The following is a 15,228-nucleotide window of genomic DNA, read 5'->3' as shown; positions in this document are numbered from 1 at the left end:
CCAAAACCGCTAAGGCCGGAGCCACTTCCCCGGGGGAGCTGGCCACCAAGGCAACCAAGGCTTCGCGTTTCAAATGTTCAAAATTTTCGAAATTGAAACGGTTTTCCAACGTCAGGAGCTCCCGGGCCAAGTTCCTGCCTAGGTCGGGCAGGTCCACCGGGAGTCGTCGGATCAAGGCGGCAGCTTCCGTCAAAGCGGCGCGCACTTTCTCCGGAGCGCCCTCCTCGTCCCGAAGGCGCAAGGCATCCAAGAGGCGCCGTAAGTACCGAGGGGGCGGAGCGGCCGCCAGGTCGGCTTCGTCGTCGGATAAATCCAACGGCTCGTACCACGGGGCTCCCTCCTCCTCCTCCTCTTCCTCCTTCCTCCTTACCTCCTCGCCCCCCCCTTCTTCCACCCCCGACGGCCCCCTTTCCGATCTCTCTTCGCTTCCATCGATCCGGACCTCCCCCTCCTCCTCCCCCTCCCCCTCCCCCTCCCTCTTCCCGTCCAACTCTTCAAACTTCAAGTCCTGGCCCATGAGGACGGCGAAGGCCTCTGCCACCCGCATCCCCTGCTCCCGGACCAAGGCCAAAGCCGAGCCCAAATGTGCGCTTACGCCTTCCACCAGGGCCGGCATCAGACCCGCTTCCCCTTCCAGGGCCGCGCGTCCGCTGAGGGCGTCGGAGGGAGTGACCGGGGGTCGGTGGAGGAGGTGGAGGGCGCGAAGGAGGGCGTGGGTGACGAGTTCTTGGCGGGACAGATCGGAACGGAGGATGAAGCGCCGCTCTTGCCAGAGGGTGGCGAGGGGAAGGAGGAGGCGGGAGGGGAGGAGGGAGGGGGGGAGGGAGGAGGCGAGAAGGTCCGTGAGGAGGAGGGCGGTGGTGCGGGGGTGGAGGAGGAGAGGGGAGAAGGGAGGAAGGGAGGGGCAGAGGAGGACCTTGTCGAGGAGGATCGTCCTCAGGGCCGGCGCAACGGGGGAGGAGGGGAGGAGGGAGGGAAGGAGGCAGTGGAGGACGCCTTGTGCGTGGGGCAGGGAGACGGAGAAGGAAGAAGGGGTAGGAGGGAAGAGGAGGACAACCAGACGTCGGAGAAGGGCGAGGATGAAGGGCTCGAGGGCGGGGAGAGGGATAGATTCGACGAGGAGGGAGGGGGAGGGGGAGGGGAAGGGGGAGGAAAGCCCCAGGTCGAGCCACCGGGAGGCAGGGAGGTCGGCTTGGCCCGTCTTACAGGCTTTGAGCACCAAGCAGCCCCAAAGGAGAAGCAGGGAGGGAGGGAGGGAAGAAGGGGGGAGGCGAGGAAGCGAGTGAGGAGGCGGTCGGTAAAGGCGGTGTAGAGGGCTGGGAGGTTGAAGAGAGGGGGGAGGGCGCCCTGGAGCCGGTTGGCGAGCCGGACGGGAAGGAGGGAGAGGGACTGGAGGACGCGATCGATGGCGGAGCGGGCGCTGGCCTCGGAGCTTGGGCCGAGAGATTGCTGGCAGAGCTCATCTACCATGCGAGTGAAGCCGTCGGCGGGGGGAGGGGCGAGGAAGCTTTCGAGGGCGCGCAGGAGGAAGGTGCCGGAGGGCGTTGATGAGGAGGGAAGGGCGGGTCGGGCATGGGATGAGACGCGCGGTTGTGGATCGATTGTGGACGTGGAGATGGGACGGGAGGGAGGGGAGGAGAATGCCTCCGAGAGCGCGACGAAGAGGCACCAGCTGGGGAGGTTGGGAGGCGAAGTGCCCGCTTGTCCTGGCTTCAGAAAGTGCTCTAGGACCTGCACGGTCTCCGGAAATCCACACAGGTCCGCTTCGTGTCTTTCCTGCCGATCATGTTCGGGCCCAGCAGTATCGTGGCTGTCGAGGAGACGGGGCAAAATGTCGCGGAAGAGAAATAGGAGGAAACTAATGATACTTTGAGGCGGTGTTGCGGGAGAGGCCAACGTGACTTCAGCCTGGGTCAATGCCTCCGCAATCGTCGCTTGAAAGGGAGGAGAAGAGGCCGATGATGCGAGTGGGGTGCACTTCGTGGAGTTTGTGGATGGAGAGGAGCAGGAAAGTCGGTCGAGGGAGGCGATCAGGTCCGGCAAGGCAGGGCTTGCAGGAGCCGGGGGGCTGGCGGGCTTCATGCCAGAAGTTTTTTGGGGAAGGACGTGAACGAATACGCCACTTTCAAGTCAACAGTTACGTTTCTATTGAGTGTCCATGTGGAGTTTCGGCGACAAGGGGCTGGCATGTATTTATTGTGCCTGATGCTATCAGGGAGGGGTGGATGGGGAGTGAAGAAGTAAATATTGGCGCATGTACGCAATTTTTCAGGTCAACACACTTTTCTTGGCCGGTCAGGATCACTTCCCCACAATTATACGATGATATTTGCAAGGTACCGTGCGAAACGCTGTTTTCGCGGATGGATTACGTCAACGAAGTGTTCTTTTGTGCGAGGTGTGCCGAGATGGAACATGCTGACCTGCATCGCCGCAGCCTCTCCCTCCAAATCCCTGGGAAACCAAGTCCTATGCGCTTTCCATTCTACCTGCCGCCAGGGCATATGCTTCACGGTCTCAGCCTCGTACTGATGTGCATGAATTGCGACTGTACACTCTATGGTGGCTGTGACGTGAATTTCTGAAGGTCCATCGCCCATTCCCACCGCCCTCGTGCCGTCACCTCGGCTTCAACGTTCGCAGCATGGTCGAGATAATGCCTGACCTTTTTTTCACCCATTCACGCAAAATATGCCACTTTAACACGCCCTCTATGTACCAATTATATTCAGGTGAGAGCCCTGCCAAGTTGGTTGCCGGGAAGGCACCTTCTTGAGCCAAAATGAGGAGCGGCATCTCTCTGATTCGCTCTACCTCCTGCTCCTGCCTCTTCTTCGCCGCCCTGCTCCTCGTGCACTGTTTAAAAACCACAACAGCGAAAAAGTTCGTGTCAGAAAATTCTCCGGATACATATGACTATATTGTGGTGGGAGCGGGTGCATGCGGAGCTGTTGTGGCCACGCGACTCGCTGGTGTGTGGTACAAAGAGGGGCGAGTGTGGTGAAATGTGATGGAGATCTACTGGATGTATCATATCTCTTTCACCCCTGGCCTCGAATTACCACGCTCATCCGTGCAGGCTCGATCATGCTTGTCGGCCTTTGACTCACTGCACGCAACCTTTCTCCTCTTCTCCATTGCCAGAACGGGGCGAGCGAGTCCTCCTGATCGAGACCGGGGAGGACGAACACCTGAACCCCCTTACGCGCTGGGGGTACTTTTTCCCCTCAGGCTCCTATTCCCACCTGTATCGGAATTATTTCACGGAACCGGAGCCAAGAGTGAACAATCGCAGGCTTTACCACCAGGCTGCCAAAGCCTTGGGAGGAGGAACGGCGGTGAACGCCATGGGTAAGTGGAAGGCGCTCGCCAAGGATGAGGGGATGGAGGAGAGGGAAGGGAAAAGAATTCGCCACGTGCGCATAGGACAGATACGTCCACTTTAATCCGCACCATGCTGACGCGACCGACACCCTGCAGCCTCACACCGTAGCTCCCTCGCTCATCCTCTCAACCTCTTTCCCCCAGTATGGACGTGGGGGGACCGTCAGGACTGGGAGCTCATCGACTTGGAGGGCTGGTCCTTCGAGGACGTCTATCCCTATTTCCTCAAGTCTGAAAACTACACGGGGGCGTCCTCCGCCTACCGCCACGCCGTGGCCCGGGGGCACGCCGGTCCCATAACCCTGACCAGCTTTCCCGCCAACGAGGCCACCCTAACGGCCGTCTCCACGGCGGCAGAGACCTTCAACGTTCCTCCCGAAGTAGACAACAATGGTGGTGTGCACGAAAGCGTGGCGGTCGTGCAACGGGATTTCCAGGGGCCCACCATCGACACGGGCGTGCGGATGGGCGCCTTCATGGCCTACCTGCGTCCTGCCATGGCCTCTCTCCCCCCCGAGCGCCTCCGAGTCTTGACACGCGCAACGGTCTTGCAGGTGCTGGTAGAACCCTCAGAGGAGACGGGGAGGGAGGGAGGGCTGGAGGCGGTGGGCGTGCGCTTCCTCCACGACGGGGTCTGCGGGGAGGCCTATGCGAAGAGGGAGGTGGTCCTGGCCGCCGGGGCCTACAACACGCCTAAGCTCTTGCTCTTGTCCGGGATCGGAGATCCAGGCCATTTGGAGGAGATCGGGATCGAGTGCGTCCTGAGCCTCCCTGGGGTGGGGAAACGCCTGGTTGACCACATCAACCCGGGCTCCCTCATGTTCACCGGCCCCCCCCGCAAGGATTACGACGCCAACATCGTGGCGACCTACACGCGGACGGGCATCGTGCCGGACCTGACGCCAGACGTGGAGTTGGGATTCATCATGGGCCCACCGGTGGAGGAGCCAGCGCATTGGGACAAGGTCCCCTCCCTTTACGTCTTCTACGCGCTCTGGCTCTTGCACGACGGCGTGGGCTCGGTCCGTTTGAAAAATCGAGACCCCTTGGAGGACCCGGTCATCGTCTCCGGGTATTTGAAGACCGCCACGGACTTGAAGAGGCTGGTGCGGATTTTTCGTATGCTCATTGAGTGGTCTCAGACTTTTGCGCGTTCGTCGGGGTTGAAACTGGAGCAGCAGCGATCGGGGGGGAACGCTATTTTTGTTACAGAAGACAGCAGTGACGAGGAGATTCTCAAAGCGGCGCGCATGGTCCTATCCACACACTGGCACGCCGCTCAGTCCTGCAGAATGGGAAACCCCGAGCACGACCCGGATGCGGTGGTGGACCCGGAGTTCAAGGTGGTGGGGATGGAGAAGCTAAGGGTAGTGGACGCCTCCTCCCAGCCCGTCCTGACTAACGGACACCCAATGGCAGCTTTGGTGATGATGGCCGAGCGGGCAGTCGATTTTATGTTGGGGAAGGCAAAGGAAAGATAGCAAGACGAAAATGGTGAGCGAAACGATGTGCTCGGGGAGACGGGTGTGGCGGAGGATGTCTGCACTTTTTGGCTACGTGCATTGGGAGAATGAGGGAGGCGACGGGGCAAAGTCACCTTGTTGAAAAGAAAGGGAGCGTTGTGTAGAAGATGCGGAACGGAGTGGAACCGGAGGAAACATGGGCGGAGGACAAGCACCACGCGTGGGGTCGCACAGACTGGCGCCAGATTTAACATACATGTGCGTGTGCGGACATAGCACGGCGTGATGCCGAATAGAACGATCTGGGAGCGAAAAAGAGACTCAAGGCGATAGGCTGCTACTTGATTTTTCATCTCCCTCCAGCCGAGCCCGATATCAGGCTCACTCAATGCCATGCGTTCTTTCTAAATCCATTCCCTTCTTACGGTCCTTCGTACATGACTGTCACTCTTTCCCCTCGACGGTCAGCGTCCTTTCCTCACTTGACTCAATATGGAAACCAAATCAACGTCGCCGCATACACTTTCCCCCTCTCCCCTTCCTTCATGCTTATCTCACGGATATCATGTCCACCCACATATTCCTTTTCAGCTATATATCCCTTTCCTGTCCAACCAAGCTTGAAAGCGTGACCTGTCATGATCCTTTTTTCTTTCGCCGTCTGAGGGGTGCACTTCTCGAGAGAAACAACTGCCTCACTCAGAGTGCACTGCCATAAAAAGGACCGACCTCCTGACCGACAATTCCTTGCTAGCCTCATCATGTTTCCATGTCGGTCACCTGCTGCGAACTTGGCTGAGTCTGCTGCGGCTCATAAGGTACCTCATCTTGCTTCGGGGACAATGCCCCTTGATGGTGCTGTGGCTCTTGCTGGTGCTTCTCCTGCTCCATGGCGGCTGGATCTTCCTCTTTGGGCGGAGCTGTGGTCGCTTGGGCAGCTGCCGTCTTCTTGGGGATGTGGTACTCCTCTTCGCCGCCTCCTCCACCTGCCCCTGAATCCACTCGCGCCGTTTGCGAGTGAGACGGGCCTTGGCCACTCGAACGCACCGACGAAGTGGTCGAAGGGTTCGTAGACGCCTCGGGGGCCGCCGTGGCTTTCTTCTTCTCTTCTTGGGCCAAGAGAGTCTGGTAGAGATTCATTTCCCGGTCGTACCGAGCCTCCTCCTCGCGCGCCCGCGCCGTATACTTATCCTTGACGTGAGGTGCTTCCCCTCTCCACAAGGCCTTGATTCGACTCTTGATATTCTCGTTCGTGGCTGCAGCCCCCAGCTCCCGTTTCACTTGCTCTTTGTGGTCGACAAGGTACAGCGTGACGGCGTTCCTGGCCTTCTTAGGCTCTCGCAGCTCCCCCCCCTCCCCCCCCTCCCCTGCCCCTTCCCTCTTCCGCTTTTTTTCCCCCTTGGGCGTCACTCGCCCTTTGACCAAGTGGGTAAAATCGTCCCTCAGGTGCCAAATGGGTCTCGCGTCCTCCTCCCGCCGTTCCTTGACCGCAATCTCGTTTATCTTCATCTCGATCTGTCGCTTGCTCACTCCATCCTTGGCATACTTTCCGTGGAACTCAGCGACAATCTTGGTGACCCCGTCCGCCCCCGCCCGCACGACCATCATGGCTAGCTCCGGCACCAACTCCTCAGGAACCGTCTTGGGCGCGGTGCCTTTCCCTCCACCGACCCCTCCCCCTCCTCCAAGTGAAGCAGACGACCCGATTCCGTCCAGCGCAAGGCCACCGTTTGAGCTCACCTTGAGGCCTTTCAGGAGCTGTAGGCGCATTTCCGCGGCTTTTTTGGCGTCGGCAAATTCCTGTGGGGGAAAAGGAAGAAAAGGAAATATTAAGAGGGGGGGTAGATGGGCATATCATCGTGTCGACGACGACTGCTGCTGCTCTTTACGCCGCAAAGGCGCAAAAGTTACCCAGCCATTGACACAGGAAAGCCACCAAGACCATATCGTAGCACAAGTTGTCACTTATCAGCAAGCCATCAAGCAGCGTACCTGCAGACGGCCTTCCTCCTCGCCCAGCTTGGCATCCAACTCCGTGATCCGAGCCTTGCGTTCCTCATCGTCCTTGATGCGTCTAGCATCCTCCACCGACCGATCTTCTTTCTCCCTCCGGCGGCCATCCTCCACCGCCAGTCGTTTCTTTTCATATTCGATATTTTCCTCTGCAGGGGAGGGACAGTGGAAAGTATAGGACATGTCGTTATGTAGGTCATGTAAGCCTCGCCCCTCGAAAACAAGAAAGCCACATGGAAAGGGAGAAAGAAAGAGCTAGTAGAGGCGGAAGATGCAGAGAATGAAAACCCTTCTCCTACTCACTCTCAGCGGCACGCATCAGCTGTTCACAGCGCTTGCCAAGGTTGTCCGCCGTGCAGGAGCGCAGGAAGTAATCAAATCGAAACCGGTCGCAGCGACGGATGGCCATGCGGACATCCTCCCAATTGCCGTACCCGTAGTGGTTTGTAAAACAGAGGAGGTACCTGAACAGCAGAGTGGCCCGAGAGAGACATGGGAGTGACAAAGAGAGTGTGAAAGCTCTGTTCAAGAATACTAAAAGCTTTCTGTTACAGAATACGAAAAGCTCACGACACCAAGTAAACCAATCACATCCAAGCCTTTATCGGCCTCCTTTTGTCCCAGAAATGGTTGTCTATCTCTTTCTTCCTTGTCTTCTCCTACCTATCTTCCTCTGTGGAGTAAATGCGCTCCTTCCCTTGCTGCCCGATGTAATGGAATGAAAGCTCCTCCCAGGGGTTTTTGAAACGGGAGAGAAGCTGTGGATCGAAAATGAGAAGGAAGAGGGAGAGTCCGTAGTCAGAGGGGATCATGCAAATGCAGGTTCCGTGAGCTCGAGACGAAACCGAAGGAGACAGCCTCTTAACGGGACGACTAATATCACCCCGCGCATTCCCCATTCCTCCTCCTTCGCATTGTCCTCGCAGTTCCCATCCTTACCTCCTGTGTTGCTTTGGTCAAGCGAGCAATCTCCTCCAGTTTTTTTTCCCCTTTCTCAATGGCAGTCACCACCTTCTTCCATTCCCCATCACTCAGAACCTCCTCCCCTTTGCGCCAGAACACCTCGGCGTATCGCTGCACTTCCTCTTCCGTCTTGCCAATCTCCCCCGCAATCTTCTCGTACGAGGTCCGGCCATACTTCGCGCTCGCCCGACAAAACAGGTTGAAATGATTACGGCTCCAGTCCCCAAAGCCTTCGCTCAACAGTCGCGCCTTTTCCTCCGCCAAAACCGGGGTCAAGAGCTCCCACTCGGCGGGGTCACTCGGGAGGGCGTCGTTGTTCTTGAGCTCCCTATACCGATCTTCTTCCATCTGTGGGGAAGAAGTGCGTGGCCAGAAAGGATGGTTTGACGCAAGGTGAGAATGGGCGAGGACGACCGCTGCACACACAGGGAGATGGTCAATCTATGCTTCGCTCCACTCTTTCTTCTTACCTTCTGCAGCTCCCGTAACCGCTCCCGATCGTAGAAAGTCCAGACGTCATCGATCCTAGGAAGCCGCAGCTGTTTGGGGAGCTTCATGTGTTTTCCCCTGTTGCCAATCTTCCCATCCACCGCCATACGCTTCAAAAGAGCCCCCTCGTTCAGGTTGCTCTGGGTCGGCCGGCGTTCGCGTTTTCCAATGTCGAACATCTGTAGCTGCGGGAGGCCTGGGGGGAAAGGAGGAAGGATTGGAAGGAGCAAGTGAGGTCCGAGTGAGCTCGTCGTCACGCACACCTTCAAGTGCAGCAAGCTGCCTTCGGATGCGTCCATGAATGCGCCCACTCCCCACTCCCCCCGCTCGCATTTAGTGCTTCCTTACCAGTGAATGTTTCCTTGCCGGGTTTCTTGGAGTAGTCCTGGCCTTCAAAGACCTGCACGGACATGCCGCCGTCCATCCGAAAGTCCAACAGGTCGCCCTTGTCCGCCGCTTTGAGCTTCTCTTCGATTTCGAGCCTGTCGAGAGGGAAGAAGAGGGAGACGAGAGACGTTAGGACAAGGGAAAGAGAGCCAAGGAGTAGGATTGCGGCAGGCAAGATCTCCACCATGGCAGCAGTAAGCAGACAACACCGCGTGCATCGGAAAGGAAACCCTGACAATGCAGCACACACAAAGAAGGCATAACACTCCCCCCAAATAATCCAGAATACCACGTACGTGCGTTTTCGCCCGCGCTCAAGGATCAGGTCGATGTCCTCATCGGTGATGTTGTTGTCCTTGGAGCGGAAAATGACGTCGGCGCCGAAACGGAGGGCTTCCAAGAGCTCGTCCTTGGACATCTTGTCTTTGTCTTGCAGACGGCCTTGAATTAAAAGGTAGGGGAAGGACGTGTCAGGATGGTGGCTATCAAGCTTGATGGTGGCCACAACAGGTTTGAATATAGAGGGGGGGGAAAGCCTAGAGACAGGCAACACAAAAAAGGAGGGACGGCAACGACTAGATACGCAAACGTGCACACACGATAGCAAAAGAAAGGATCGTCGCATGGGTGTCTGACAGAGGAAAAATGGCCCAGTCGAGGGACAACATTCTCTCCATTCCGACCTTGCTGCACCACCATGGCGTCCAGTTTGAGCTTTTTCTGAGCCCGTTCCACGATCTTTTCCTCGATGGTTCCTTGAGTGACCAGGCGATAAATATTGACGGGGCGCTTCTGACCAATGCGGTGGGCACGATCTTGGGCTTGCAAGTCCGCCTATGTTAGGTGGTAACGATTCGACGAAGATATGAAAAGCGAGACGGCGGAGAATTGTAAGAAAGAACCTCACCTCAGGGCGGTGAGGGGCCTTTAAAGCATTATAACGGCACGGGTATATCACGGGTACATAGTTCGTTCTTGTGCAACTTTCCTCTGATAGCCTCCATCAACCCGTCACATTGTCCCTAGTCCTTACCTGCGGGTTCCAATCCGAGTCGTACAGGATGACGGTATCCGCGGTTTGTAAATTGATACCCAGACCACCCGCGCGCGTGGAGAGAAGAAAAGCGAATTTGGAAGAATTGGGGGCGTTGTAGGTGTCGATCAGGTTTTCACGCTCCTCGTACGACGTGTTTCCATCGATACGGCAGTAGCTATGTCCACGCATGTACATGAAATCTAAGATACGGAGAAAGAGAGGGAATGAAAAGGTAAATGTGGGCGACTGGGGACAGAAAGGAGGGGCGAAAGGGCGAATGCGCACAGAAATGTGGAACGAGGGACATATGACGGCAACAAAGAATGAGTCGTAGGACAAGATGAGGAGCTAGTGCACGTATCTAAGAATGGAGGGGGGAAAGGCGGGCACTCACCCTCCAAGATGTCCAGCATACGCGTCATTTGACAGAAGACCAATACCCGGTGCCCTTTCTCCTTCAGCTTCTTCAACAGCTTGTCTGTAGAAGGTTGGAGAAGGCAATGGTCAGAAACGAGCCATTAAAAAGTGCGGAACACCTCAGACCCATCTCAACTCCCTCCGTCAGTCCCTCCGGACCTACCCAACAGGTACATTTTCCCGCAATTTTTGATCACGTGGTCGCCAAGGGGGTCCAAGGTACGGTCCTCCACCCCTGTAAAAAGATAGGGGTGGTTGCAGGCTTTGCGGAGCTGCATGACCAGGTTGAGCACGGCTGTCCGCCCCGCGGTCTCGGAGCCCGCGATAACTGAGAGGTCACGCTCCAGGATTTTCTTGTACGTGTCGCGCTGGTAAGGAGGGAAAAGGGTATATTATTCATACGTATATAATGGAGAAAAGCACAGAGGAAATAAATACACACGTTTCCCCAGGCACTCTGCAGAGGATGCAGGCTACCAAAAAATGAGAGCGTGCGCGGGAGAGAGGGAAGACGAACATACCTGCGTGGGCATCATTTCGCAGAACACCAGAGTTTCCGTCTTCTTAGGGAGGCTTTTTTCCACATCCGCTTTGAGCCGCCGCAACATGAAGGGTCGTAGGATCTTGTGCAGCTGTGTGATGAGTCGTTGTTTCTGCTCTGCGTCGTCGATCTCCAGATTGAACCAGTCGTCAAACTGGTCCGAGGAGGAGAAGACGTCGGGGAGCAAAAAATTGAGAAGGGCCCAGAGCTCGTGCAGGTTGTTCTGGGGAGGGGAGGGAGAGAAGAAGGGAGGGAGGAGCGTTGGTGAGCGGGTTGACTGCGACCTTGTGCTGACATTACTGATGCGAATGTTTGTAGATGAGAAGCTAACCACCATTGAAAACGAAAGAGGCCAAGAGAAAGAGCGGGAGAAGTGGGAGGCAGAATGGAGAGAAACGGGCCGGAAGATCTCGTCCATACTTGCAGGGGAGTCCCGGTGATGAGTAGGCGATGCGCCGTCTTGAGCATGCGCACGGTTTGGGAGAACTGGGAGGCTTCGTTCTTGAGCCGATGGGCCTCGTCGATGATCAAGTACTGCCACGCAAATTTGCTCAACGCCCCCTTCTCCAGGTTGCAAATCTCGTACGTGGTCAACAGCACGTCCCAATCGCGCTCAGTACCGGGGCTCAGACGCTCCGCAATCAAATCCGCGCGTTCGTCCTGGCGGGCAGTTGGGGACCCAATAAAGGGGAGGGGAGGGATGGAAAGAAAGGGAGACGGGCGCAGATATCACCAAATGAGTGTGACACCTTGGAAGAGCACAAGGTCCTTGGATTATAAATGGTACCCTAACAAGGCGCAAAAGCACACGAATCACAGAAGGTAGCTCAGCCTCCACACTTTTCTTTCCTCCCCCCCCCCCTTTGCTCCCTCCTCCCCCTACCTTGCTGCCATGAAAGCGCAAAACCCGGAGGGAGGGGCACCACTTTCGAAACTCATTGCACCAGTTCGAGAGCGTGGACTTGGGAACAAGAATCAAGTGCGGCCCCGTGGTATTCAAGAATTCCGCATTGTATGCCAGCACAGAGATGGATTGGAGGGTCTTGCCCAGTCCCTGGAGAAACAGGGAAGAGAGTTCAGAGAGAGAGAAAAGAGGAGTGGGGTGGGCGGGGAGGATAGTGACATGTCAGAAAATGGCCGTGTGCCGGCATCAATAAGGAGTCACGATTGTAATGAATCGGCTTGCCTCTAAGGGTCCCCAACCCCCCGGCCCTCCCCAGGCCTCCCGTGCCGTTGCACTCCCTCCTTACGCACCATCTCGTCGGCCAATATACCGTTGATTCCATTGTCTTGCAGACGTATCATCCAATTTAAACCCTCCAACTGGTACGGCCGGAGCTGGCCGTGCTTGATCGAGGGAGGCTGTGCCAAGAGGAAGTGCGCCTCCGGGCCCCCCTCCATGTCCTCGTCCTCGTCCGCCGCTGCGGCACGGCGGTGCTTGGCACCAACTGCCGAAGTTCCACTGCCTTCTCCCTGTTCTTTTTTGACCCCAGCCTTCGTTGTTTTTCCTCCCGTGAGACCAAAATGGGTGAAAATATCGGATTGTCGCAAGAGGAATTGCAGCCTTGCCTCCGCTTGCTTGGCCCGCTCCTCTGCCAGCTTGTGGTGTTCCGCGTCCACCACCGCTTGTCGTGCCGCCCTTTCGGCCTTGATGGTCTCGCGCTCTTCTATCTCTGCCGCGCTCAATTCTCTCTTTTGACGGACCTGCACGACTTTTTCCTCCCTCTCCTCCCGTACCCGCATCCGGCTCTCGCAGATGACATCCTCCCTCTCCCTCCGCCGCCGTGCCGATTCTTCGTCCAGCAATCGGTCGCGCTCCGCGCACTCTGCATCATAACGTGCCCTATCCTCGGCGGCTTTGTTGTTATACACCGCACGGACGTCATCCGCCAAGCTTCTCCATTCGCTGGCCACAACTTTCTGCACATCCCCCAGGCCCGAGGGCTCCCCCTTTGCCTCCAGTTCCTGCCGAATTCGTCCCATGTTCTCGCGTTGGTAGAACAAGAAAGCACTAGTGGCTGATTTAATTACTTTCGAATCAGCGCCCCCGCCAGATCCTTTCTCCCCTTCTCCGGAAGCTGATGCCGGGACCGCATCTGCTTGAGGGGATGGGGAAGCAGCAGTGGTAGCACTCATTGTCCCGTGCTGTGTATAATGGAAGGCAAATAAGAAGGATGGATATGAGTGAAATTGTACGTGCTCGAATTCATGCTTTATCTTTCTTCCCTCCCCCTTTTTCGTGATCGCATGTCTCTGTTCACGGATGGAAAACCGACATACTGGTACATGGCAAGGAGGCATAATATACGCCTGGTTGAGGACGTGTCTGCATTGTCAAGTGAAGCAACGTCAAAGAAATGAAAACAGCACGCAGGGCAGGCCGAGGCCTGGGTGCACGCATCACAAGGCAGGCAAGCCACTGGGAGGGCGTGGAGGAGAATGCCCGGGCCCGGCAAATGGAGAGCGAACACAGGGGAGGCGAAAATGGTGACGTGCTGCGTGGCCACCTGCCCCAGACTCACGCGACCCGCATCCCATCACGTCCGACTGCGCTGGCCTTCTTCGATTTCTAGCAGGATTTGAAGTGGCGAACGTACTCATCTCTTTTCGATGGCCGTTTCGCACAAGGACGGTTTGAGGGAATTAAAAGGCATTTCTTCCATCTTCATCACAACGGATGCTCGCTTCGGGCGAAAAATGGCGCGAAACCCGGCTTCCCCGCCGGAGGCATAGGCACCTGGGGAAAGTTGATGACATGTTTGCGAAGCGATGGAGAAAAACAATACTACTGTGACTTGGAAAGTGTGTCGAAAGTTATTCTGCCGACGGGATTGGTGCTTTGTGTTTGGTGTCGATGCTCTGGCCTCCACGTTCTACGTTTTCTTCGCCCCCTCTACCTCCTCCCTCCATGTGTCCAGGCCCTTCGAAACGTATTCACGACGCTATTTCTCTGAATCATCCTTTAATTTAAATCTACCAAGCTATGGAAATAGAAATACAGCTCACCGTCATTGACGGCGGGCACAATAATCCGAGATTTACAAATCCCCTGTTCCCCCGTTCTATCACACTAAATGCTTTGCGCGCTCGGTGTTCCCTTCTGCCTTCCTTTTCGTTTTTCTCTTCTTCTTCTTCTGTAAAAATATGAAGGCATTCCCGCTGAGTCCGTTGCTGCTATCATCCATCCTCACTGACCCGAAGTCTCCAGTGACGACCAGCTGAAATTGAAGGCTCAGGATGTAGAGACCCACTAAGCTTAATGCGCTTACGTGCCACATCAATCGTGCATCCATCGGATAATGAAGACCGGCTCTCAGGGACCAAGACAACGTCCATGCACCTAGAAGGGGGGCCACAGCTGGGATGGAAGAGGCAAAAGTGGTAAAGAGAATGGAAAAAGGCCCGGATGGGAGAGGCGACACGAGGCGGAGGAGGGTGGTTGTGGCTGCGCGTGCGGCAGAGAGGGACGCGTAGACCGCCGTGAGGAGTACAAGGTAAAATATCCCGGTAAAGATGTACCTGGCTCCAGCTGTGATGGTGTTGGAGGGTGAAGAGGAAGGTTTGGAGGACATGCGTGGGTGAAGCCCGCAGATGAGGACGGTGGAGGCGACAAAGACGACGGTCGCGAGGCGGAAGGTGCGGAGAGGACGGGCATTGGGTACCCGGAGGAGAGAGGGAGAAGGATAGGCGTGGAGGAAGAAAAGGAGCGTGGGGCCCAAGGAGAGGAGAAGGCCCAGGGAGAGGGGGGTGAGTCCGAGCCCGCCCTCCGGGTACGGGGAGGCGAGCCACACAGGGACCATGGGAAGGAAAGAGAAGTGGAGAAGGGACGTGCCCAGATAAAGCGCGGTGGTCTGGAGGACAAGAAGTAGGGAAGGCGCCGAGGCAGGGGCAGGCTCGCCGACGTCTCCGAGGCTGTCCGCGTCCGAGCGCGGGGGATGGGGCCGAGTGAAGGGTCCACGCCCAGAGGGGTCGACAGACGGAGGTTTTGGCGCGAAAATGTGAGGAGACGTGTGACATGGGTGAGACGAGGGGTTGGGGGCGTGGGGAACCCAGGATGTGGGGCATGTGGTCTTGCGACGTGCGAGGTGCTCCGCAATATGGGCCGCTTGAATGGCCAAGACTAACCCGTCCTCCTCGGTCTTGGGCAACAGCGGCTCTTCCTCCTCCCCCTCCTCCCGCCCTTCCTCGTCCTTGTCTTCTCTAGTCCCACTCTTGGTTCCGTGCCCGCCCTTGAGCTGCCTTCCGCCCAGAGCACCCCCCACCCCCTCCTCCTCCTCCTCCTCCTCCTCGTCTTCTACCTCCCCTTCGTCTCCCTCTTTTTCCTCCTCCCGAAGCACCCAGGCGCCTCGCGCCCGGTCGTAAATGAACTTGTTGGCAACACCCAGGTGCGCCGTCCGGGGGGTGGGGCGCCGGGCCCCCGGGATGAGGGAAGTGGCCGCGGTCACCAGGGAGGGCAGCCAGGGGGAAAGCCGCGAGGGTGCCTTGTGCGGGCCGTTCCCGTGTCGGACGGAGAGGTTGGCGGGGAGGGAGTGTCG

At 57.2% G+C, this 15,228-nt stretch overlaps 2 protein-coding genes across 2 annotated transcripts; one reads left to right on the top strand and one right to left on the bottom strand.

Moving 5' to 3' along the window:
* The first annotated feature begins 2,729 nt into the window (after window positions 1-2,729).
* Window positions 2,730-5,176, top strand: NGA_0429100 (choline dehydrogenase). Its single transcript, XM_005853938.1, has 3 exons — window positions 2,730-2,972; window positions 3,145-3,351; window positions 3,529-5,176. The coding sequence occupies exons 1-3, from the start codon at window positions 2,783-2,785 to the stop codon at window positions 4,863-4,865; spliced, it is 1,734 nt and encodes a 577-aa protein (XP_005854000.1). The 5' UTR covers window positions 2,730-2,782; the 3' UTR covers window positions 4,866-5,176.
* Window positions 5,177-6,676: 1,500 nt separating this feature from the next.
* Window positions 6,677-12,842, bottom strand: NGA_0429000 (uncharacterized protein; the record flags this gene model as incomplete). The annotated part of the gene is made up of 16 exons (XM_005853937.1): window positions 11,948-12,842; window positions 11,577-11,747; window positions 11,114-11,353; window positions 10,674-10,970; window positions 10,316-10,520; window positions 10,130-10,213; window positions 9,733-9,935; window positions 9,383-9,533; window positions 8,996-9,140; window positions 8,661-8,794; window positions 8,294-8,508; window positions 7,800-8,171; window positions 7,524-7,618; window positions 7,164-7,324; window positions 6,840-7,009; window positions 6,677-6,730 (listed from the first exon to the last, which is right to left on the bottom strand). The coding sequence occupies exons 1-16, from the start codon at window positions 12,827-12,829 to the stop codon at window positions 6,677-6,679; spliced, it is 3,579 nt and encodes a 1,192-aa protein (XP_005853999.1). The 5' UTR covers window positions 12,830-12,842.
* Between the last annotated feature and the right edge of the window lie 2,386 nt (window positions 12,843-15,228).

The sequence above is a fragment of the Nannochloropsis gaditana genome (assembly GCF_000240725.1).
Source record: "Nannochloropsis gaditana CCMP526 unplaced genomic scaffold scaffold677, whole genome shotgun sequence".
NCBI classification, from domain to species: Eukaryota; class Eustigmatophyceae; order Eustigmatales; family Monodopsidaceae; genus Microchloropsis; species Microchloropsis gaditana.
Note: the sequence above shows the minus strand (reverse complement) of the source record. Positions and strands in the feature narration are given on the sequence as shown.